Source organism: Haliotis rubra, unplaced genomic scaffold (genome assembly GCF_003918875.1).
Source record: "Haliotis rubra isolate DU_JTF1 unplaced genomic scaffold, ASM391887v1 Scf956, whole genome shotgun sequence".
Taxonomy (NCBI): domain Eukaryota; kingdom Metazoa; phylum Mollusca; class Gastropoda; order Lepetellida; family Haliotidae; genus Haliotis; species Haliotis rubra.
This window is the reverse complement of record NW_025767697.1, coordinates 202,834-230,702: the sequence shown is the minus strand read 5'-3', so window position 1 is coordinate 230,702 and position 27,869 is coordinate 202,834. Positions and strand designations below refer to the sequence as shown.

General features: G+C 39.5%; 1 protein-coding gene across 8 annotated transcripts in view; it reads left to right on the top strand.

The window, feature by feature from the left end:
* Positions 1-27,869, top strand: part of LOC124265002 (mucin-22-like) — a 148,126-nt gene that overhangs the window by 96,568 nt on the left and 23,689 nt on the right. For 2 of the 8 annotated variants that reach the window (XM_046699790.1, XM_046699786.1), the window contains 2 exons: positions 13,267-13,581; positions 13,862-14,023. The exons of 2 other annotated variants lie outside the window; for them this stretch is intronic. In XM_046699790.1, coding sequence (XP_046555746.1) covers positions 13,267-13,581; positions 13,862-14,023 — 477 coding nt within the window. Of the gene's footprint in view, positions 1-779; positions 847-1,018; positions 1,334-13,266; positions 13,582-13,861; positions 14,024-26,218; positions 26,777-27,314; positions 27,609-27,869 lie in introns of those variants that run through there. 4 more of the 8 variants (XM_046699793.1, XM_046699791.1, XM_046699792.1 and 1 more) reach the window with 4 other exon arrangements.

The following is a 27,869-nucleotide window of genomic DNA, read 5'->3' as shown; positions in this document are numbered from 1 at the left end:
CAACGTGAGCTAGGTGGTTTCAGAGACAATGTCCTCGAATAATCAAAGCAATCGTATTAGGTCGAATTTTACGTTGGTTGAACGAAGTTTCACCATAAGCTCAATGTGGCAGTTATCAGTTTACAAAAGAATAAACGATATATATATATATTTGCTATTATACTAACATATGTACAGCGCCGATATCCAGCTCAGCTGCTCAAAAGCGCTTTGTTTTTCTCCCTCGATCACTGGCATTCAATCTCAACGGCACGTCGTATTATCAATCTCAGCTCCCTGGGGATCATACAGCTCTTGCAGCCACTAGGCGCACCGAGTTAATATGGCTTTCCCATCCTTACGAGGTACCCATTCACAGCTGGGTGGACTGGGACACACATAGTCACAGTATTTTGTCCAAGTTTACTGCACCTTGCTGTACCCGCAACTAGGTGGGTTTGCACGTATTCATGGGGGACCAACTGGTCATCTACCAACGGATCTCGTGGGTTCTTTACGAGCACAGGGTTGTGTACTGTACACTAGGGGCTGTGACAACACTGAAAGAGTCTGCACACAAAATGACTCCAGGGTTTTACACCCGGTCACAGGAGGGCCTCGATCCCGTCACCCTCAAGCTCGCTCGATTACTGGCCTGGCGCCTTACACAGCTCGCCCACCACGCCCCATATATGTTTAACGTCTTTGTTTTTTACTTAGATAGTTCTACACTTTGTACACTTTGAACAAAGTCTTTGAATGCAATGCTATATATGTGGATAAAATGTCGTCCATCAGTTCACTATCCCGTGTGTATGCAGACGTCGTGGCATCTGAGGAGTACTGATGTGGGGTGTCCAGAAAAAGGTAACACGTACTTGTTTTATCAAAATTGTTTGAGTAGCTGTTGCTACTGGCATTTTGCATTTTACACCTAATGGAATTAGTTTTGATGATAAATAGATTTGGTATCGGAAGGAACAACAGTAAACAGTAAACACAACTATTATTACACTTGTCCCATGTACCTGTATTTCAGGAAGTATGAACATGTGTAGTCCAGTCACAACAACGGTAAGCGGGTCGGTGTACCTCCATTCTCCCGGCTTCCCTGACAGTGTCGGTGTGAACAGAAGCTGTGTTGCTAGGATCACAGGGCAGAATATAGAAGTAGCATTGATGGAACAGCGGATGAGGTCAGGGATGCTAAACGTCTTAGGTGACGGGAGACAACTCTGGACAAACGTGAACGTGAACCAGCACAACAGGGTATTACCGGATCTAGCTGCCGAAATAGTTATAGTCTACGATAACCATGATCAGGATGGATCAAATGTATGGATACGTGTTGCAGGTAGCAAGCAATTAATACACTGATGCCAAAATCATATTTAGCATACAGTATTCACAGTAATGCATTTTGCGCCCTATTCCCCCTTAACTGAATTACACATGGCCCTTCATGGCTCTATTTTTTGTTAATTTCCCACCACATGCAGAAATCGTATCTCTTAACGATAAACATAGAACTAGAACCTAGTGAATGCTGTAACAATATCTTGTTCAAAGATTCAGGTCAAATGAACGTAACGATCAGCGGAGAAATACTGGATTCATCATCCACATCTACATCAACACAGCAGCCACCACGTTCACAGTGTACATCCAGTCCAAGTACTTCGGATACACCAAGAACTGAAACAGCGGCACATTCTACATCTATTGGTGAGTGTATAGTGGCGTTGTATGGACCTCTTCATGCCTCAAACGTTTTCAGCTGCTTACAAAGATACTTACCCCCATACATGTATTTTTAGTGTTTTTGCCTGTGTAAGTGTGAACATCACTGTAGGGCATGGTTCATTAACTTGTGTGGTCGACCGCTATTTGATCATGTTTTCACTGCGGAGCATCATCAATGCATTATTTAAGGTACTTTAAATCTTCCTTGGAACTGCATCTGATAAAACATTCTCAAATTGCAGCATCCTTTACGACCGTTACATCTACGAGTGGACAACCTACTCGTTCGACAGGGAATATAACAACACAGTGGACTTCAAAATCAACGATGGTATCAACAACATTTTCAACAACAGACACAAGTGAGTATACGCAATTACACGCATTTCTTCTCAGTATGTACACACTATATTCGTCTATTGCTTGAAATTACACACAAACGTTGTGTGGCAGTTTAGTAGTTTCATGTCGATATAGTGAGAACTGCATCTGATCAAAAAGGTTTTAGTACAAACCACCACAGCTGAATCACTGTTGTAGACATAATTGGCTCCACCGTATCCATATAATAATAGATGGTTTGTAATACATTCAGTCTTTGTCTTATAGGCGTTAACACAATCAAGCACCCAGTAGTACACTTTGCAACCCAGCTGAAGTACTTCTTGATCTCTTTATACTAATAAATAGTGCTGCTCAATATAACCGGATTACCGATATTTACTGATTCAGACATGAAATCGATACGTATTGCGATACGCTGCTCGAAAACCGGTATTTCGACCTGCATTCGGAAAACATCGTAACACTCGGAAATTTTCGAATATATCCGTTTTTTCACACTGGAAGTATAGTTAAGTTCGGTTTGAAGTTGTGTTCTTAATGTTTTTTCAAATGTTTCGCAATGTTTTGGATGTGAATGTTTTAAATCTCAGGGGTTTTTTGAGAGTGGAGAAACCAGTTCAAACTAGTAACCACTGTGTTGATGTTATATTGTTCTTTTCCAAATCAAGCATAGTGATTTTGTTGTGTTTTAACTTGTTCATTTGTAGTTTTGTGTTTCAAAACATTTCTTGCAATATATTGCAATACATATCGCAATATATATGCTTTCGCATCGCAATATATCGCAACATGAAAATTCTCTGCAATACCCAACCCTACTAATAAATCGGAAAAACAATGACGTTGATTAACTATTTGGAAAATATAATATTTTGTATGGAAGTATAAGTCCAAAACATTCTCAACAAGAATCGTTTTGTGCTAACATACATACTGTTTGGGGTACACAGGATGAAACCCCACCACAGTATTACAATGTCAGAGAAAGAAAGCAATAGAGTACTTGAGTGGGCTATAGCACTAATATTCTTTGCAGGGATAATCGAAGCCAACATCCACTGGCCACGAATCCAAGATTCTCCCAAATCGTTAATTTTAAACAGGAGCAAAGAACTGAAACATGCGGAAGCTGACGTCCTCGAGACTGCACTTATTTTTTGAACCTATTGTTTCAGGCAACATCTGGGATATTGTGATAGCCGTATCTGTGGTGTGTGGTAGTCTGGTTCTCATCAATGTAGTCCTCGTCATATATTTGTAAGTACTTCATATTGTCTTAAATACACATATCAAACACAGTGCCACTGTTATAAGGATAAACGTATCTTTTAAACAAGAAAAGTATGACAACCCATTATTGAGAATTGCCGTTATTTCGTGATAGAATCGATGCTATCACTGCTGGGTAATTAATCAAGGTATATAAAACATAATTATTAGTTAACGGGGAATCACCGACGGGTAGTTTACAGTAATTCTCCGATCACGAAGTACAACATGAGACCATGGAATGAGTTAACTTTAAACGAATCAGAAACATGTGACATGTGCCTAGGCGTGGCAGGCTGGAACACCTTGAAAAGATATCGTAAGCACTAAAAAAGTGGTGCAGGTTCGAAAGTCAGCAGAACGTTCGCTTCGCGATCGTTGTAGTTCCACGTTTGGTAAAGAGCTTGCCCTATCCTGTCCAATCCGAGTCGCCTTGTAATGAAGAGAGGGACTGGGTAAATCTTTAATTATTATATCCCTGGTGTTGATATAATTATTCTATGAATGTGAGCCAGAACATGAATGCAATATTGTTAGTTAGAAGTCTAGGTCGTCCGACCCTCACTCCTTGACGTAGCATCCCCCAACGGACCAAGCGAATGTAGCTTGAGCTTACATCTCTCCTGACAATGTGCACGGTCATATCAATAGGTAACTGTTAATACGGTTTACTGTCGCCCAATCGGCAGTTAGGACACCACTATGGTATTTTGCTTTACTTTCTGCTGTTGAACATAATATTATCAATTGTGTATATTGTCAAATGTTGTCACTGCAGCATGCTGGTGAAGCCATTCAGGAAGAAAAATAACACTTCACCGAAAACAGGAACGCCCGTTGGACATGGTGAAACAAATGTTTACTATGGAATACAACGCAATACAAGCGACTCTGGTGACGAACATAACTACGTCCACATAACCAGCAGTGAAGGGCCTTTCTATGCTAACTCTGTCAGTGGAGATGATCCATATGTTAACACCTAGACGTTAGTGCTACTCAGTCGTAGATATAGTAACATAAATCATTATATACCTGTATAGTCACGTTGAAATCAATCAACGTTCTTTATAAAAGGCGTTAGCGAATATGTGCTTATAAAGTCTATATTCTAAACGTTTCTTTGTGCACTATTGCTGTAAACGGTGAAAATATGTTTCATATTACACATTATGCTTGACAGTATTCAGATCCTAATTAGTCCTTACCTTCCTTTATTAAAGTTTCATTTATCACCTGATCAGTCACATGCTTGATAAATGCGAATGCATTTAGTTTATCCGCTTCACTACTCATGACTCATCCTTTTTTCACCATCCATACGTTTAGTTACTAATTCAACTAAAGAAACCGTTTAAAGAACAGATAGTCGCTCAGAGCGCTAATTTTAAATATGTCTTATTAAAACAAGTATCATGTGGACAAGTCCTGTTACTTTGACATGAAACATGCGGCTTGTCGCTGTTGACGATGACGAAATGTTCTATCTTAATGCAGAAATTCTGTGGGAGTAATAAATACACAGATCACGTCATGTGGTTAATTTGTTTGAAAGTTTGGTTATTTGTGATTCAAGAAGAATTTTATGCTGAAACGTAGCTGGTCATACACAGAGTTTTGAACTTCGAAACAAGATCCAAACTACATAGCCTTGGTGGCAGGGTTCGTAGCCATGGTGAAGCTGGTAGTAAGGCCATCTGGATTCTTTGTGTCGGGGTCTAAACAAAAATAACATGTACAACACTTAGACAAAGGGTTTTCCAGGAATGACATAATATGTTCATACTTATCAGGGAAACTACATAATTCACACAGTTGCGCCAATAGTGTTCCGATTCGTAACTCTGTACCTATTGACAACATGAAGGCTGCTACATGCATATCAGGTGCCGCTATTCAGATATAGTGCACGTGCAGCCAATAATCCACCAGTCGTGGACAATAATAATACATACAGTTTCTTTTCTTTACATTGAAATGGAAATAAACTTTCCTGGTATGATAACCCGAATAGTGCTTTGTCCTTACTTTGTACCCTGATTTTCCTGTAAATATCACGACGAGGTAAACAGTGATGTTATTACTCAATATGAGCCAGTCAGTATCAGCATTTCCCAGCTGTTTTGTATACAATGAGTGAGTGAGTAAGTTTAGCTTTATGCCGCACCCAGCATTATTCCAGCTATATGGCGGCGGTCTGTAAATAATCCAGTCTGGACCAGACAATTTGTTTACAATGAATGTTCTATGGAAGTATAATCTAGGCAGTTAAACTTAGCAGTGGCAAAGTAATAGTGTCTACACAAATCTGGTGATTCGTAATGTTGGCATTTTCATTCCTTTGGAACTGTTTTAAACTAGGCAGTCTCCCAAGCAGACATCAAAATGTTCCCCACATGGATACAATACTTGAAGACCATTTCTGGTGTCCCCCGCTGGGATACTGCTGGCATATTGCTAAAAGTGGCGTGAAACCGCTCTCACTCACGCACTCAAAATGCTCCACCAATAAAATTCATTCCGTTCAAACATCATAATGGTTCACGAACGCATGATGGCAGCCAACATTATTTCATCATAGATCCAACATTTGTGCCTTGAAATGAGGATTTGTCATTAAATGCAGATTCAAGAGGCAAATAACGAACCAGCGTTCCGAGAACAGGACGGGTTCTCTACAGTCTTGTCACGTAGCTCCAGATTAAACATGAATGATAACAACACATTTACGATGAAGCAACCGAAATATATTCAGTCACCAGATAACTTGACTGGCTCGAATGAAGAGAGAGATATTGAGAACACTGAATCACCTGGAACAGGTGACCTGAAAGCCGACACTGATCAACTTGAATCAATGGACATGTTTCTGTTTGATCGGGGAAACGGTACAAAATCAACATGTCATATGACCGACAACGATGTATACAATGGGGGACCTCCTACTACAGAGAACCATGATGTCAGTACAGATTACGGCAACCAGGATGAAGAAAGCATGCCTGAAGATGACTTGTATCATGGAGAAGAAGATGTCAGTGGCTGTACAGTTAAAGGGATGGTTGACAATGATATATATGAGAGTTCTGGGTATGACACTACAGTTGAAGAGTAGAGTGGTGAATGTGAATGTGAATATGTCTGTTTCAGCTACCCAAGATCACAGCAGGATCAACTAGTAAGAATGAGGTTGACATGATGTCGATTGACCTCTGCCACAGTTTCGTCTAAACCTTGATCGCTCATTGCAGTTGATTATGTTCCTGATTCTATGTCGATAACCTCCCAGACAAATCTACCAGGCATTACACGTAAACATATTATTTGAGGCATAAACATTATGAATTAGGAATAATTGAAATCGATAAATAGCTATACCAAATGTATATATGGTAGTCACATATAGTACACAAACATACCATTTGAAAACCTTGCATAAAAATCGTATTTGTCATTCTTAAAACTGTCTTAAATATCCTTCATGCCAGTATAAGACTGTATTCACTCGGTATTAACATTATTATGTCTTGTATATGCTAGGACATTCTGAAGGATAGATATCTCCTACTGGGCGTGTAGGTATGAATGATTTGGGTTTATCAGTTCCGCATTTCAGTAATGTCACAACACGTCCAGTTATTGTGTCAGGTAAACAGGTGATTCGTAGATGCTTCCTACATGAACGGGCGAAACCCGCATGTACGTGTTTTGTGTAGACAAATAAAGAAACGCATTGGGTGCTGGGGCGGTGTTCTGCACTGATCAGTGGATTCTGGTCCCTCGTCACAAGCCGGTAGTGTTACACTTACACTTTATTGAAAGCAGAGTATGTTTTGTTGCTTTCTTAGTATACAGGTCAAGATAAATCAGAAGCAGGCTTATTTGGTTTAGTCGTAGTTATCCGATTAAAGAAGAACGAATACCTAATACCAAAGAAGATATAGAGTAAGTAGCTTCGTCTGGAAATGAATGGTTTTGACAACCTTCATACATTACTGTCAGTACAACAAATGATTTATTGTGTTGTAATCCACAGCAAGAGAATGAACTCAACCCAACTTTACAACCAAACTAATTGATTTCCCACCATAAGTAATCTTGGTGCATATGATAAAATTGCATAAATATTACGCACGCTCTTTGTATTTTCGCTGACTCAAAACAAATTGGGGTTTACCAGAGATAGCATTGTGTTACTATCTAAGAGTAATATATGCAGCTATATTATGCTAAGTATACTATAAATTCGAAGGTGACTCCAAAATAGGATCATACTTAGCCCGGCATAGATGACATTAAACGAATTATTATCTTCTGGTGTCACCAGAACTGGAAACAGATGTATAGAGGACTTGTCGAAAAGCTTTACAGTACAGCTTCAGTGTTCTGTCGGTGAATGGATACATGTCTTGCACGAGGTGTATGGGGATGGAGATACAGCGACATGTCGTGTGAAATCTGCTGGGTCGTGCAATAAGCTTCTCGCCAGCAGCCAGCAGGGCCTAGTCGTCAATTGTAATGGGAAGCAGTACTGTCGTGAAGCCATGAAGGTACAACTCATTAACAACTGCAATGTTACCGATGCTGCTGCTGCAGTGAATCAAATCCATCAAAGGTGAGACATCAGCTTAATATGGCTGCATATAGCAGTCACATAAGGTGCCATTCTTGGATATTCGATCCTGACGTACAGTATGTACATAACCTCAGCTGTAATTGCGCTGTCAGCACATCACAATACATTGACACATGACATTGTATTGGCTCCTTTAGCTTAGCTTCCTGACATCCATACAAGTTGTAAGCCGATAAAGATCGAATGGTTTTAATGTTTGTTTACTGATCTATCACCGTCCTCTACGGCTTTGAACCACAGGAACCCGTTGTCGCTATCTAGGATAAACATAAACCATAGATCTACACACACGTCATGTATATAAATATAGTGCTACTCTATTTAGATGTGTGTAGATGTATGGTCTATGTTTAACCTGCATAGCGATAACGGGTTCCTGTGCTTTGAACGTAGCTCTTGTTGTTAACCATTTTCCTCAGACTCGCAAGGGTACATCCACGAATGTACAACCTCACGAACTGCAAATTATTGATGTTTCTACTGACATGCATTACAGGTGTATCAAAATTCAGTTTGCCTTCAGGATGTCTGCTAAAGATTATGTAACTATTTCTCAGTGTGATCTTGATGGAAAACTGGGATGACATGTGCAACGGCCATACAAAACTTTATTATTGACGCATGGAAATCATGCACGAAATTACATAAAAGTGATCTAAGTTTAAATTAGTTTTCACCAACCCATACTTGATGTAAGAAGTGACTGAGGCGGAGGTTGATGGAAGTCATTTTAACTCAACTGCGTAGATCGATGCTCATGATGTCAATCACTCGATTGGTCAAACCCTACCAGACCGCCCTTATAAAGAAGAAATATTGCCGAATGCCAGGTTAAACAGCAAACAAACCAACAAGCATAATGACATTTTGTATTTGATAGTGACCAAGAGCATTCGTTGGGGAGTTCAGGATGGTTGACGGATACATACATACATACATACTAACATTTGTATAGCGCCGATATCCAGCTGCTCAAAGGCGCTTTGTTTTTCCCTCGTTCACTGGATGTCAATCTCAACGGCACATCGTATTGTCAATCTCAACTCCCTGGGAAGCATACAACTTTTGCAGCCACTAGGCGCGCCGAGTTATTGTGGCATTCCCATCTTTACGAGGTACCCCATTTACAGCTGGGTGGACTGGGACACATAGTCACAGTACTTTGTCCATGTTTACTGTACGTTGCTGTACCCGCAACTGGGTGTTTGCACGTATTCATGTGGCCACCATCTGGTCATATACCAACGAGACCGCCTCCGTGGTGTAGTGGTTAGAGCGTCCGCCCGGAGAGCGGAAGGTCGCGGGTTCGATCCCCGACCGCGTCATACCAAAAGACGTTCAAATATGGTACTTGTTGGTCCCTGTCTGGCGCTCGGCATTAATGGGTACAACAAGGACTGGTTGGCTCGGAGTCAGTATAATTTGTCTGAGTGGGGTATTCATGCTTCACTGTGGCATGGTATCTCAGTGGGCTAGCACTATAAAACCAGCTTCAGTCTGGGCTAGTACAAGCAGCCGCACATACACATACACACGCATGCACGTCGTCAAATGAGCGAAATATTCTCAAGCACGACGTAAAACCCAATTTCACCTCACCTCACCTCATATACCAACGGATTCGGGCCAACGGATTCGGGGGTTCCTTTAAGTGCACAGGGTTGTGTACTGTACACTAGGGGTTGTGACAACACTGAAAGAGTCTGCACACAAAGTTGACTCCAAAGTTTTTACGCCCGGGGAGAGGTGGGCTCAATCCCGTCACCTCAAGCTCGCTGGATCACTAGCCTGGCGCTTTAGCCAGTTCGCCCACCGCGCACCGCGGATGGAAGATAAAAGTCAGCGGGAAGAAGAGTGAATGACAGCAGCAGCCATGTTTATTATGGTTGGTCGAATAATGGTTGAAATGGTACAAGTTGATAGTAAAGACGTGACAGAACGTACACCGGGGCAGAGTGGCCTATGTGCTTTTGTTTGCTTTTTGATTTCGCTTTTTTTTTCAGGCATACATACAGGTTGACATATGTAAATGTATACAGTTCAATACCTAGAGAATAACCAACGAGGCACGAGTGATTACGTGAAATATGCCCGAGTTGAAATAATGTTCACAGTGCCGAGCCTTGGCGAGGCTCTGAACATTATTTTAACGAGGGCATATTTCCCGTAATCACTCGTACCGAGTTGGTTATTCTATTTATTACCCATAATGTAATTTAAAAAGAAGAACCACGAAATAAAAAAAACACCCGGAGACAGACTTGTGACCTCGATCAGCTGATTCGTATTCATCCGCGTATTAAACTCCAACGGTAATAACATAACAACGCTATGGAAAATAGTACCACGTAAAATCGCTTTAAAATACAACATAAGATGTTTTATGGAATAATTTATTAACATTTGTTAATATGATAAAATTGATCTTTTAAATGCAATATCATTGAACGTTATAACAGCTAAAACGTTGTTTGATCAAGTCAGTGCGCCGGAACATCGTTCATTCACGACTGACGTGTGTCTAGTGACAGGGTGATGGTGTAGTGTTGAAACACACTTTGGCAAAAAAAACTATCAATTTTGGGGAAAGTCAACGATTAAAAGTTTGGAAATCTAAAAGACAACCATCCCATGAATTCATGTAGAAAAGGTTTTCTGTCAACAAACCCAGCAGGTTGGAAGATTAAACAACATTCTGTGGAAGGCGTGTTACAGTTACGTAACTGGTCCAAGTACAGTATAGCATTTCCAAGAAGGATAACTCTAGTCGGATTCCGAGTCAATGAAATGTGTCAATCTCAGCATCGGATACAGGGACAAACCTTTCGGACTGATTAGGAATGCGTGGATCAAAAATTCATTTAGCACTGATTCCGATAAGAAAGAAGCTGTTTTCTGGTTCGATGGCATGGACGCCGTGGCAGATCGACTCACTTGTCACACTTAAGGTAACGCCTTTAGTCAGTATCCTGCTAATTCTATTTCCCCGAATTCAGTTTTAACAACAATAACATTGTTACATGTACATCGAAATAATTTACCTTCTCAACGCTTCTAAATAGCATGATTGTGTAAACTGGACCATAGTTTTAGGAAGTAGGCTTCATGGTCAAGATTAATGTATACATATTTTGTGGTATTATAATATCGTATGATTTGTCTCTTGATGTATGAAATATTTGGAATGAAACCTTTCTTACTACAGTTGTATATGATATTCTTGACTAAAATATTTATCGGATTTAATGCATATTTATGCTTTCCTTTAATCCCAAACATTACCTGGGGATTTGTAAAACTCAATTCTACGTGTACAGTTCTAAGTCATATTTTCATTTCACGCCATATGCTTTTCACCTTGTCACACTCCCCTACGATATGATAAATTGTTTCGTCATAATCGTTGCAAAAAGGTACATTTAGGGCTATCCACATAGTTGATTTTGTAGAGGAAATGTCTGATTGGCAATATTCTGTGAATGGTTCTGTACTGCAACCATTTTTATTCGGTACAATTACTCGGTACATTTATTTGCGATCGAATTGAAACATTTGGCCTATGTTCCCGGTGCGGACACCCTCTTTATCACTTACACGCACAGGCAGTAGTCGGGCGGTGATTTTTCATCGTCGACGTAGTCGTTGGTGAGGCGATGGCCTTGGTCGACGCCCCGTCCTGCCGCACAATCCGTCCGCTTCTGTGGATGATCTGGGCCCGTCTCCTCGCCTCGTCTCCCTGACTGGTCTCCCTGACTGACCATGTCAGGTCACTGACCTATGCACATACGTAAGATCCGCCGACGTAAGGAGGTGTTAATGATAAGATGGCATTCACCGAAAGTTTGTTGAATGCATTAAACAGACAAAGGGGATAGAATTTCGGTGTACTTTGGATACATATTGAAACAATTATGTCGTTTGAATATATGAAGTTTTAAAGAAACTTATTGAAATGGTTTAGTCTGTGACAATAGTATTATCTGAACTTTTAAAATATTTTAATCACATAAGCACAGAAAGATTATCTACAAGAAACTATAATAGTGTATGTATATCAGTGTGCAATTATCGATACAAAAGTGTTTATCTACGTTTTTCCTGATATTTCTAACGTATTGCTACTACAATACAGTGACGTCAAACGTTAATACACGTTGTGACAATTTCCCCGTTTCCCTCTGATCGTAACGTTGCGCATCGTGCACCTAAACACGCTACTTGACAGTATATACAAATATGGTTTTGTTTACATGGGCGTGGAGCGTTAGGACAGCCTAGTGGTTAAAGCGTACGCTCGTCACGCCGACGGCCCGGGTTCGATTTCCCACACGAGTACAATGCGTGAAGCCCATTTCTGGTGTCCCCCGCCGTGATATTACTAGAAAAGCGGCGTAAAACCCAACTAACTCACGTAAAGGTCGATTTTACATTACATGCTTATTGTGTGGTCGAAAATTAATAGATAACTCATTTCTGTACAATAACATTTTTTATTTGTACATATACAAGTTGTTAAAATTCGATTATTTTCTCTTACTTACAAAAATATGGAGGAGATGATTTTGATTCTGCCCACGGTTGATATATAATTCCTCCCACCTTTCGTGACTTTTTTTACAGATCGTGAAATATCTGTTGTTATTTCTGCTACTAAGTGGCACTAATCGAACGTAGATGCCTTGGTGTCGTCGTATGTCTATTTTGTTACTTTCGTACTGCAGGATCTTTGACGAACTGACATTCTCGGTTTCACAGTCAGTCAATGAATGACTGACAGTATGTCATGGACAACACTACAAAATTGTACCAGCCGTCCCCACAACAAGTAGTTGTGTATCAGTCGCTTGAATGATTTTCCCTGGCTCAAATGAGTTTAATATAAGGAAATAAGTTTGCTGATCATTTAGGCGCTCCAACACGGTTGATATTAGACGCTAAATGACCCACGTAATTTTAGAGACCATGTTTTTGTCTGCGGATAATCGAAACTAGACATATAAATTATCAGTCACATGGTATTTATCAGTCACATGGACTCAAATACAAAAGACATGTCAGCCAAGTCATGAACACTGAAATCAGCTGTGTTAAGATATATATAGTGTACGATTTTGTTTCCTTTGAAAGACAATTTTGGATGAAAATTAGCTTTGTTGTCAGAAGATACAGCAGTAAACAGTAAACACAGCTGTTCTTCTATTTGTCATATGTCATTGTGTGCCACTCGTCACTATATGGCTGACATATTGCCGACGTGACGTTATATGTTAACTCACTCGCTCATTGTGTTTCAGGTAGTATGAACATGTGTAGTCCAGTCACAACAACAGTAAACGGGGCGGTGTACCTCCATTCTCCCGGCTTCCCTGACAGTGTCGGTGTGAACAGCAGCTGTGTTGTTAGGATCACAGGGCAGACTTTACAAGTAACATTGGTGGAACAGCGGATGATGTCAGGGATGCTTAACATCTCAGGTGACGGGAGACAACTCTGGACAAACGTGAACACGGTCCAGTACAATAGGGTATTACCGGGACCAGCTGCCGAAATAGTTATAGTCTATGATAACCATGATCAGGATGGATCAAATCTATGGATACGTGTTGTTGGTATGTAGTGCATAAATAAATGTATATTTTGACTTTTCCCGTGAAATGATATCAGCTATAAGTATTTATTCTGTTCATGTAACTATTTATCATTCAATTAACATTTAAATATGATCTGATGCCATCCCTATACTTAGCGTAATGTAGTCACAGGTGTTTTGCATCCTATTCCTCCTTAAATATATAACATCTAGCTCTACTTTTCTCCATGTTCTGCTAGTGTCCCTCTTAAACAGACAACTCGGACGTAGAGATTGCTACAGAAATATCTTGTTCATAGATTCAGGTCAGATGGACATAACGATAACCCGTGAAATACTGGATGCATCAACCACAACTACATCAACACAGCAGCCGCCACGTTCACAGAGTACATCCGGTTCAAGTACTTCGGATACACCAAGAACTGAAAGAACGACACGTGCACATTCTACAGCTACTGGTGAGTGTGTGCTACGTTGTAAGGCCTGGGTATACAGTCTACAATGAGGTCGACCCCCTCCCCGGGCAAACAGTCTGGCCCATGGGCAAGAATATTTACTTTTGCTCAAAATATATCATGTTTTTTCATGTTTTGGAGGTTGTAAATGAATGAAAGTATGTTAATATGTATCATGACACCACATTTAAATTATTTTGACTTAATGCGACCATACAATGTTTCATTTTGTAGGGCAACAGCAATTATGCATTTAAATTAATTTAGGTTTAATAATGTATCTACATCTTTTCATGGACCGATGTACCGGTATATTTAATGCGTATGAAAAAAGATAATACATAACTAAAAACAATCAGGGCTACCATAAACATGTCTATCTCCCTTTGAACTACATCTGATCAGAAAATCTGAAGTTGCAGCGTCCTGTACGACCGCTACATCTACGCGTGGAGTTGCTACTCGCTCGACAGGGATTATTGTAACACATTGGCCTCCCAAATCAACGACGATGGTATCAACAACAGTTTCAACTACAGAGACAGGTGAGCATACGCGATTACTCGCATTTCCTCACCGTTTGTTTACACTACAATTTTCCATCGCCTGTAAATACACACAGCCATGGGGGTAGTTTAGTCATTTAATGTCGATATGATGTGTACCATGCTTAAGGACTACTGATCAGAAGGTTGTAATGCATTCGGTCGTTGTCTGAAGGCGTAAACCAAAAAGGCGCTCGGTGGTCGGAATCTGTACTATAAGCCGATCGTGCAGATTTACGATACAAATGTCACGTATATTGTATATTTGGTGACTCTCAGATAAATTTACGAAACTGTCAGCTTGCAGTATTGTACATTCGAGTGTTCAGTGTGATGTGCATATGCAATTTCTGCTGATTTATCCTTTCTCAGGACCTTTAACATTACTAAGGTGAACATTGCTTGAATGAGCTGCGTATGTACGATTATTAAACAATATGTGTAACTATAAGTTTTAACTTTTATTGTTAATACAATATAAGAACAGGGTAAAACACGTTATCGGCAAGCAACCACAGACAGTGTGGCCAAACCATGGTACGTGTTCTCCCCCTACAACATGCATGGTATCGCAGCAGGATTTACACTTTCCTTTCAGCTGTTGGCGATCACTTGGGAGGATGTCGCAAATAAAATGAACACATATTTTACTATTAAACAGTGGTAGATTTGATAATCTGTGTTTGTAGTTGACCACCACACTCACCAGTATTCCAGCTATATGGCGGCGGTGTGTAAAGAATCGAGCCTCGACCAGACAGTCCATTGATAAGCAGACTGATCATCGATCTACTATGACGTAGTCAGCGAGGCTCTTATGAATATTATGTGAAAGCCACCACGTAAATGAAAACTGAGGATTTTGTAGAAATTGTACACCTGAAGTGCCTCTTGATTGCATAGTGTCAACGTTAAATACGAATAAATCAGAAAACATTTGAAGGGAATAGGGATAACTGAATCCGTTATTGCACTAACATTCCGCGCCAACATCCGTTGGCCACGAGGTCGAATCCAAGATTCTCCCAATTCATGTTCAAGTTGGATTCAGCTACTCTCTGAATATATATTGTTACATTCTTAAAACGGTGAGTCCAAGGCTGAGCAGTGAACTGAAACATATGCCTGCAGAGGTCCGCAAGACTGCGCACATTTTCTAAACGATTTGCAATACACCTTATGTTTCAGGCAACAGTGGGCATGTTGTGATAGCCTTATCTGTGGTTTGTGGTGTTCTGGTACTCATCATTGTAGCCCTCGTCATATATATGTAAGTACTTCATGTTGTCTTTAATGCACATATCGGACCCAGTGTCACTTTGGTTCTGTACTGTGTGTTGTTGAACATGTGTGTACATTGTAAAATATTTATCACTGCAGCATGGTAGTGAAGCCATCCAGAAAGAAGCATGACAATTCATTGAATACTGGAACATCTGTTCATTATGGTGTGAAAAGCATTACCAGTAATGGACCCCCGATAGATGATGGTCATACGCCACCAACACGTATTCTGGCTTCAGTCGACATGGTAAGACAAATGTCTACGATGGAATGCAGCGTAATACAAACAACGCTGGTGATGAACATAATTACGGTCACATTACCAGCAGTTGAGGGCCTTTCTATGTTAACTCTGTCAGTGGAGATGATCCATGTGTTAACACCTAGAGATAACCCAAAGACATAGACTCAGAGGCAGCTTCCGTGGTTCACATTATGCACCTGTTATGAAACGAATGTGTGCGTGTAAAGTATATACTCTTAGCGTTCTTTTGTATGTTATATCACTAAAAAAATATGTCCCATGTTCCATATTTTGTCAGTGGAGGCGATCCATCCGTTAACACATATATCCAACAGAGAAACTGGTGCTATTCAGCAGTAGCTGAAGTCGTATCTACCATATATGCACCTGTATACGAAATTTGAAACCAACCAACGTTCTTTATAAGAGAGAATATGTGATGTGTGAAGTATTAACTCCAAACCTTCTTTCAACATTATTTTTAGAGTTTCATTTATCACCTGATCAGTCAGCATGCTTGATAAATGCGAATTGATTTAGTTTATCCGCTTTGTTATGAATTAGTCATCTAAGCTGTAAACACGTGTGGTTATTTCGCTTTACAATTCTTTGAAAATAAATCATTCATATTCCAACGACTTACTTTTCCAACATCCATACTTTTAATTTCTAATTCAACTTAAGAAACCGTTTTAAAAAACAATTAGTCGGTCGCTCAGGATGCAAAATTTCCCAAATGTCTTGTTAAATCGTCTTTTCATACGTATGAGGAAACTACATAATTCACACAACACCTATTTACGACATTAAGGATGCTACATGCATAATCAGATATTGTCCAAACGCTTCACCAAAAATATTAGGATTCGTCCGTTCTACCACAATATCTTAGCGTACAATGGCTTTAGATACACTATCAATGCTGCTAATTTAATGGAGATGCTGATTTAGTAAACGGTAAGATTCGGTTGCGGACACACCTGTGTCATGGGGTATCGGGTATATCTTGAACTGACTGTCAACTCCAACGTTACAAAGGGAGCATTTATATGGGCATAATTTCATTTTACATCTTGTATGTCCAAACATGTTGCTTCAGCTCGATATCACACGTGTGTATGTCATTCAAGTTTTTATTGCCATCATTGCTCCGAAATATGTCAGTGAGGTTACCTGTCAGCAGACATTAGTCGTATGGAGCAATTGGTGAACTTGGACGAGTGTGCTAGAATGACCCTCATTAACCATTGGCAGTTGAGAACCCAGGGTTTGCATTAAGACAAATTATATTTTCATGAAAAGCAAAACTAGAAAAGAGAGGGAAAGCAGAGGCAAAGGCTTCGAATTACAGTGAACTCAACATAACTGAGCATCTAACTAAGCGTTCTTTCTAACAGGACAGGGATGTTTTCGGTCTCGCACAAATCCTTCATTATACAATTGAAAACTGGCCATTCTCTCTAATCAGTCACCGATTTAAGAGACGCGAATCACACGTTTTATTGAATAGCAGGGGATTATTATGTTCCTATTAAGGCGCATGTATTATCATCAAATGCAATCATACGCTATCCATTTGGATTCCATGGAGGTATCAATTATGTAAACATCAGGAATGTTGTCCGTAATAATATGATATTAAGCCATCGTTATGGAGTATCACATCACGGATCTGGAATTCCATGTCATAGATATGTTTGATGCCACTTTTTTTCTCGCATAGGTTTCTCGCCAACATGCCTATACGAATCGGAAACAACTTACAATTTTCAAATTTGTAAAATACTTGAGTTTCTAATAAATTCTTATTACATTAAGTGGAGTATGACAGTACTTGCTATGGCTGCCAACTGTCTTGACAGACGATGGGGTTAAGATGGGCAATTTCAAAACTGACCTTTTGTCAGTGGTGGGTAATACCACCAATCATTAACTCGACATGGCGTACAGCAAATGAGTCTTGATGCTACTTCATCAGAACAGCCCCACTCTTTTTACAGAAACTGAGATAATTAAGACAACTGGTCAGAGGGCACTGACACCTGGGCACATGTCGATTTGTTTTCTAGGTTCATTGAAGGAACAAACAAACCGAACAAGAATTCACGATCATATCCTATTCGTTAGTATTAGACAAATTGAAGATGGGAAAGAGTAATGGATGGAAACGTTTTTGGCAAGCGATTTCTCCAAATTTCTATATATCATAGTATACAGTATCTGATGAAGGCAACATTCTAACATGTGCAAGTAAATTTGTCAGGAGGAAAAATGTTTCGCATTTTTGTGATAAAGGTTTCCCAGATAATTAGCTGAATACCATTGTTGATTTACCACCATGAAAGATGTGTAGTTGACAAGGAAGTGTAAATCATTGTTGCCAGCTTTCACGTCATAATGATAGCAGTTTCAAACCGATAAAGCTTAACAATGAACTCCTAATATGCCTATTTTGAAAGGATTTAAACTTGACAAGTCCCACATTGGTGGTGGGTATCAGAACACATAATGCGTGATTGATCCAGTTTTCCTTGTACACCAAAAAACACTAAAACTGTAACACGGGACACTGAACACGACGCGTGTTGCATTAATGTTGTGAAGTGACACCGGTAAACCTTCGTAACTGTGTATTTCACAACTAAATTGAATCCATGAAAGTTTTAAGTAAATATCTTAAATTAGAATTATAGTCTTTAAAATGATCTAATTTAATAACTCTACACTTGTAGAATGCTACTATCGACTACTATTTTACTATGTACCCATATAACAACGTAATAGATAATAATATAATTCTGTTTTATTTATATTTTGTGTGGACAAAAAAGAAATACATATTAATACAAAATATAAATAAAATACATGTTCGAAAAATGGTTCTTTTGCTAGAGAGAGTTGAATAAAAATGCTGTATTAAAAATAGTAGTGTAACAGTATAATTACATATGGCTAATGTTTGGCGAGTGTCACGTTTGGCAAAACCAGTTTTGATGCAAACACTTTCTGGTAAACTAAGCTGAGTTACTTTAATTAATATGGTTTCTTGGAACTCTCTGCCCTGTCGACTCTTCAAATGTTAAGGTTCCTGGGATCACTGTACATACCAAGCTGCATTGATTCTCGAAGACGCTCCTCATATGCCACGGAATCGTACTGATGCAGCTTCGAGTAGTCGTGCTCGACCTCCTTGCTTCCCAGCTGACACAGGGCAGAATAGGAGCCTGAAGCAGCATCGGCCAGTCCAGCATGTCCAGACACCCTGGATTCTGGCGCTTCATAAATTACAGAAGCGATGTCATTTCTTTTCCCCGACTGACATATGTAAAATATTGAGCTGTTGGTAGAATCTGGTTTACACGGAGGCAGTCCTGATGTTTCCAGTCCCAGGTGTCCAAGGACTACATCGGACGCTTCATAAATTGTGGAAGTGACAGCTGTCCTGTTTCGCGGATCTGAATGTGAGCTGAGGACATCGGTTTTACAATTCCAAGATGTCCATCCAACTCTTCATAGATTGTAGAACTCACTTCTTTCCTTTTCAGGAACTGGCGGAGATTTTGTTGGTAGCGTTTGGCAGGGTTGGTGTCACCGTGCGCCACGTTTCCCGTGTCTGTGCTGCGGTGTGCACGGGCGACGTCAGACTCTTCATAGTTCGTAGAATCGTCACAGTTCGATCTACTGGCCTTTTTACGTATTACATCCGCATGCTCGTAGTTTGGGGAAATGTTCTGTTTCGTGATTGTACTGAAATTGAAAACAAGGCCAAATGTCAGAAAACCAAATGAATTTTCGTCATACATCTTGATGTCTTAAAGGTAAGATTAAAAGCGACGAAATCTCGATTAAAAACAGATGCGGTGTATGATTCATATTGACTATATCATAGGCATGTTTCCTTGAATCAATCTCATACTGTGACTTTCACCTGATGTTCGCATAAAAGGGATCAAAGTCAAAATAGGGAGTTGTAATAGACATACGTTTTGTAACTGATGCATGCAATTTGGAAACGTCCTCAACGTATCTGTCACAAGAATCTTTATGTGTCTATATTTGAATATGAATGAAATGAGTCAGTTTCATCGATTTCCTTTACTTTTTGTTCAGATAGATAAATCATTTTAAGGAAATCGATTATTATTGAAGGATATAAGATTATCTACGTCACCATGGTCTTATGATCTCAAAGGTTTTTGACGCGACAGTGTGTCATTACTGAAACCATAAATTGGAATTTCTGGGTAGGATATGTTTAAGCATGTAAGAGGCGACTAAAGGGGATCGGATGGCCATCTTTTTGACCTTACCGATTATGTATCATAACGTTTCAGCGTACTCATGCTGTCAGTCACTGATCTGTCTGGCAAAGATTTGACCATTTATCGGTCGCCTTGACGTAGTCGTCACATTTCTGAGTGTGGTTTATGACACTAACTGACACAATACGTGACTACAAACACACTCACATACATACAATCACGAGAACAAGGCTTATGATGACTACTGCTGCACTGGCTGAAGCAGCTGCTACAATCAATACCAAGCGTGGAAAATCTGAAACATATGTTTGTTTGATCAGATACAAATGTTGAAAAGTCAGTCAGATTACGTTATATTCATCGGTGTGTTTGATCGAAACAAATGATAACGGAATGGAAGAGGGGAAACACACAGCCGTATATGATATTTCATGCATTTTGTCTTAAATTATGCATCCATCCATCCATTACATCCATTCTTTACACACATGCATACATGCATGCATACACGCACGCACGCACGCCCACATACAGTATGCATGTATGAAATTAATGCCCTCTACAGCAGCAATTGTGAAAACTTATATGGATTATAAATCGTTTTCCTGCATTCTGTGTGGCAGTTGTCGTCTGATCGCCTGAGAACGTTGAGGTGACTGGTTCTAACAAAAAGTACCGAAACTGATAAAAACAGTACCGTAATATCCCACCAGATTTACGTCCATGTCATAAAGTTGTGGGATATACATATATAAACATAGAAATGCGTATTTCATAAATTTGTTCATATATTTGTTTGAATTCATGCATTTTGATGAAACATGCATTGACAAATATGCAGGTAGAAGAAGTGCATCTATAGACGTGCAATTCCTCCGAACGGGGAATTATTAGCAGTCATTGTGATTGTTTATAAGCGCTCGAAATCATTTACCCGTAGTCCATGTGGCAGTTGTCGTCTGATCGCCTGGTAACGTTGTGGTGACTGGTTCTAACAAAAAATGAAATTAAACAAAAACGTTCCGTAACGTTCTACTGGATTCACAGCCATGTGATATAGTTGTTGCAATACGGTGGACTATACATGCATATACATTTGATGAAACATATACATTGACAAAAATGCAGGTACAAGAAGTGCATCTGTAGACGTGTAATTCCTCCGAACGAGCAGCCATTGTGATTGTTTATAAGGGCTGGAAATCGTTTACCCGTAGTCTGTGTGGCAGTTGTTGTCTGATCGCCTGGTAACGTTGTGGTAACTGGTTCAAACATGATACGAAATTACACAAAAACATACCGTAACATTCTACCGGATTTACAGCCAAGTCATATAGTCATACAGTGGCATATACATGCATATAAAATAAATTTAGATATATTTCCCAAATTCGTTTATGTTTCCTTAAATACATGCGTTTTGATTATTTATAAAGGTAGGGGGAAGAAGTACATCTGTTGCCGTGCAATTCTCCAGAACGAAGAACTGGGAAAGCTTTAGAAAGTATCCCTAGACGTACAAGACTTTTCAACACACGCCCGTTGAATGGATGGATAGTTACCTTCAGTTACAGTTGTTGTCATGGTCCTTTGCTGAGTTGACGGTATCGTCCCTTTAGACGATAAGTTAAGAAAGACACATATACTTTATGAGCTATCATGACACAATCGGTCTGATGTTTCCACCTTAGATGTTTTCGGCTTTTGAAAATCTTCTACATTTGAACCATTTAATTGACTAGCTGCTTAAATGATAGACATATTCTGTGACAAATTGATAGTTGAAATCCTCAGCTTTCTACACCATCAATCAATTATCATTAGTACATCCATGTATGTAAGATACCGTCTTGCTTTATATACCACCAGTGACCAAATGGCACTTAATCAGTGATGAATTCGTGATACATTTTAAGAATCTCATATTCTCAGCTAAAGATACAATCCAGTTTCCCCCCTAAAATTGCGATATGGGCATGAAATCGGTCGATTGGGAAATATCATACGTGCTACATATAATGCTGTGCGCACTGATTATCTGCAAAGGAGTAATTACAACTGTGTAAATGTTACCTGTTGACGAGAGTCTGCCTGAAGTGATGGGATTATTGTACGTAGTGTCTGTTTGATCCATCATGGTCGATTCTGGATTCAATGAGCGCGTTAATGTGGGCGTTGTTGATGTGATGTTGGCTGAAGTAAAAACTGGACAACATTAGCTGGACCATTGATGCTGATGATCAGAGAATGGTTAAAAAAGCTCTTTGTAAAATACGCCGGCTGTAATATCATGTTTCCCTAAATACATCAAAGGATTTAAACTGTTTGTCACCAAAACATAAATACCGCACAGTGTACTTAGATCATACCACGTTGATATCTACGTGTAGATGGGTCCTTAAGGGATCATTATAACATGTTTTTAGCAACCTGTGCCTCTTAAGCGGCAAAATATGAATCGGGCAGGCTTGGTGAAACTAAGTTGATTGCGTGTCTTGGTTGACACACGTCATCGAATCCCAGTTGCGTAGATCGATGCTCATGCTGTTTTCATAATATCAGTCACTAAGTTGGCGTGCTTGAAGTGACATCCGGGATTCGAACCCATACCCTCAGAGTCAGGCACCAAATCGTCAGCACACAAAGTCAGACGCCTAACCCGCTCAGCTACCGCGGCCTCCCCAAAAATGGATGTCTGACAACTGGTAGTCTAGACTGCGGACCATGTGTACCCCTGTGATAAGTGCAAATTGGCACGGCCCCCACGACCGAAAGCTATGATTACATGTACACAATGCCATTTAGAAAGTGGTTAAATGTAACATGTTACATTTACACTGAGCTGAGCGGGTTAGGCGGCTGACTCTGAGGATGTGGGTTCGAATCCCGGATGGGACTCAACCCCAAAAAGTACTAGAATTTTTACTTTAGTAAGAAAGTGTAAACTCCAATTATAACATATGTAACAAATACCGGAGAAAGCGTAACAGCGGAATATAGTTACGAGACAAACAGTTTGGTCTCCCCTGGCTCTTGTTCTAGATTTTTTTACACGTTCAGCGTTTGATTAAAAGAATGTGAATTAAATATTATATAACAGATTCGAAAGCCGTCATTGTTGGGGAGATACTTAGAGCAATATAGATCGGCTTACCTGAGGAAATGTGTAAACATCGCATGTAAAACAGCACACAAGTCCAAAATGTAAAACTGTAAGTACCCATTTCTTGCAGGAACGTGGAGAACTAACCACTGCTCATATTTACACTGGCATGTCTTTCTTCGCTCAAATAGTGAAGCATTATCTCCCATAACCACAGTCTAATAATCCCGTAAACTGTAACTGATTTATAAGAACGTCATCGAATCATATATATTAATAATGATTTCGATTTCCGTTTTCCTTGATCAACACATATCAGATATAATATGTATCAAATGAAACGCGTTGATATTACCGCAGATTCATTAATTATTTACCTGTGACAGAGGTAACAGAGTTGGTTGGTCTCGTTTAACGCCGCTTTGAAGTGAAGCAGGTCTAAGGTGTTAACCATTTGGGCGGTTTTGGAACCAACCTAATCGTGACAAACCGGAATTCAATCAATGATCCTTGGTTTCTGGTGCGCTCAGGGGACGCAACTCCGCACAGACGACTGGGTCATGCCTGCCCACATTTTCCCCTGAAGACTTATAATATATTGAAGTTGATAGTTGCTATATTCCTTTTTGTATAAATACATGATGATGTTTAATGTCTTTTAAGGATAGATATAAGGATGAAATGAGAAGAAAATATGCCGTTCATTTTAGTTATTTAATATCGAAATGAAGACCGTTCAAATTTATATCATGAGGCGCCTTCTATACACAGTGGCGGTAGTTATTGAAAGATATCATGTTAGGCAAGTCATTGGTAAGTATTTAGAAGTTGCAATACGATGCCATCATGAAATTAATGCAACACGTCACAATTTGATTCCGAACTCACAAAAGTCCAGAAACTCTCCGCAATGTGGCCACTTTCTGACAATGGACTTGAAAAAATTAAACATGCATATAGGCCATTGATGAAAATATGATTTTTTTTTTTCGAAAACTCAAAAATTTAAACTCGCTCACTTTGATTACTATTTCAAGGCAACTTCTTGCTGCTTCATCATAATATTAAACTCAATTAAACTTACTTAAACTCAACAGAACCGTTTCAATGTTCCTAACAAATGCTTCCGAAAGGCATATTAGATTCTGGTGTTCCGAGGATGTGAAGGAGATACTTTAAAAATACGATGCCATAATGTTTGTAAGAAAATGAACGAGCCGCCATGTATATATATCCAATGAGGTTTGGGCTTTGTGACAAGGAGCTGATAAATTTCTAGGTAAGGAGAATCAATCCTAGGTTGAGAGAACTTATCAGTATGTATGTGTGAAATGAGTGTGGTCGTAAACTCTTAATGTAAATACCAAGTATTAGAACTGAGATACATGGTGACGACAGCCATCTCATGCACAATCTTTTTTTGGTTTTAAAACATAACACCAAAACACATCTTATGGTTTATACATGTGTCAGGTAGCGCAACACACATGTGTAGGGTGTCAATCCTGACTTTCAGATATTCAAGGAAGGTAGATTAACCTCAAAGGATATTCAATTGACAGGCTTATTGATTCTGCTTATCACACACTTGTGATGTTCTTACTTTCATTCATAGTTAACTTTGCATTTATGTATGAACTGGTAATGCGGCGTCAGCAATGCACGTAGTATCTACTGTACATACTGTTTACAGTGCTGGAAGTGGTAAGCATGCAGTGGCCAGTACATTCAAATTCACATTTTACGACTGCGAAACTCCCTAAATGCCGACGATCCCATACACTGAATGACTGTGCAAATATTGCATTGAAAGTGGAAGATCTGTTAGTGAAGATGCCTTTCTAAGCTCTAAGAACTATAATTTTAAACAGTATTTCAAGTGTAAACGTCTTCAATCGAGCATATTTTACCTGAAAACGTTGATGTTCTGTATAGCTCATGTCTATATTTATAGATAGTCCAAGTGCAAAGAGAAACCTAATCGATTACTTTACTGACGTGCATCTCATGCATTACTGCCTTTATAAAAAAAAAAAAAAATTATCCAAATATTATATCATGTCTTCATTTCAGGCGTAAACCGGATGATAAAACAGTGTAAATACAGCTCTTGATGCGTGTGATCGGTACAGACAAAATAAAATAACACAAAACAAGTGGCTGAGTCTTTAATATAGACTGACAACGGCAAATCTGCAATTTCTGAACACTACAGTAAAAGTAGACACACCGCTTGTCTGTTCTCGAAACCATATCTCTCATTCTAACCATGGCGGTTTTTCTTAGAAACCTTACTTCTTTTGTTTCTTACTATTTTTATTAATAAGCTAACAAAGTTACGGGTGTTTGATGCAACACTACTATTGTTTCTCTATATCCCCTTCTTGAATAGACTGCCAGCTTTCCCCATTGACCAATGTCCGCATAATTCAATTGCATCGTGTATATGATCGAGTGGTATTTATGATACACTTGAAGGAAGATAACTCTCTCTATTAACAAAGCTTCAATTGCAGTTGGAAGATTGTCTGCATCATTAGAAATACCGAAATACACTTATGATTAAACAAAACCCACTTAACTGTCGTAAGCAGATCACGCCCCATCACCACCAGCCGCCCCGCTACTGTCCAAATCCAAACGAAAAACTAGTTGAATCACGAAGCAAACAAACATGATCGATTGTGACGTTGTGTGTTGGGGCAAGATAGACCCGCGTAACTCACAGCATGCTCTATATGTATAGTCACAAGGCACTCATTTTACTTCCCTGTTCATACCTGAGACCTGGTCGTCCTCGAGGGACGTTTACTCGTGCATTTAACTATCAATAACACATAGCGACCTGTTGACGTTAGTCGGTTCGTCATTTCATCGTGCTGGTTATAAAAGTAACGTCTTTGGGTTTGTTCAGACTATTTAACACATTCACTTACATAGAGTCTACTGTTTGCCTACGTGATGTAGATACGACTGTAGGTTTATGTTTTGGAGTACCTAATGGATTCACAGGTACGAACATAGACGAAGACGACCTGACAGCGTGATTATATACAAGCAGTCTAGTCATGAATTGACGAATGTTGTTTACATTTCCTGTGTATTCGATGGCGGATGTGCGTGAATTTGAACAAGGCAACTTGCTACATATTGAATAGGAATCCAACAGTTTAACGGCATGCCTGAATAGAGACGCCATGTTCTGTATCCATGGACGTACAGAAAGCACGCATTGAACTTCTGATGACTGAGATCTAACAGCCATGCATGTTGAAAGGGTGTTTGTGATCTGTCTACATTTCTTCTTGGCTGTATATGGTGAGTAATGGTACAGACAAACGTGTCTTTGTATTCTGTATTTCAGTATGTGTAATGTGATTATTTCCTCATAATTCCGGTTGCCGTATGATTTTATATCGCATTATGTACGTGTGATTTGTTGTGACTGACGCGCAAGTGTCAAAAGCCTTACATGCCACTGGATTTTAAAGCTCACAAGCCATTTTAAACATTAACTGTGGTATGATACATACCTTTGAGACACCTCTTACAACAAAGTCCAAATCAGACTTAGACTCAGACTGTGTACAAATACACACTGATAATTGATCACATTTAAGACAACATTACACATTTCTGCAGCGTTTAAGCAATGTTTACCTATCAGCATATATACGCACTAGTTTTGTGAATTGAAGTCACACAGAATTTCATGTTTTAAAGATGACGCTGCATCTTTGCTTCGAAACGTCTCGTTTATTTCAAAACAAATAGGGTTTTACCGTCAATTGGAACAATATATTCAAGTATATTTTGTCAAGTATGTTTGACTGAACGAGTTTCAATATATTCAAAGGTGACAAGACTGAAAACACATGTATAGAGGATTTGACGAAAGTCTTTACAGTACAGCTTCAGTGTCCTGCCGGGGAATGGATACATGTCGTGCACGAGGTGTATGGGGATGGAGATACGACATGTCGTGTGAAATCTGCTGAGTCGTGTAGTAAGAAACTCGACAGCAGCCAGTATGGCCTGGTCGTAAACTGTAATGGGAAACAGTCATGTTATGAAGCCATGCAGGTACCGACCATCAACAACTGTAATATTACCGATGCTGCTGCTGAAGTAAAGTACAACTGTATCAAAGGTGAGACTTCAATATGGTATATCTGTATCAAAGGTGATCATTGGAGACACCTGTAGTAGATCTACGTATAAACACTGATTTCTTTAATATCAGCCACTGAGTCCATTATAGACATATTATTGTAAATATTTACCATGAACGTCATAAACGAATTTGCAGACGCTGGATGCACAGTCGGATAGCAACTGCAGTATTACCGGTGCTGCTCAGTGCTGAAGTAAAGAACTTCTGTATCAAAGGCAACTTTGGTCGTTGACTGTT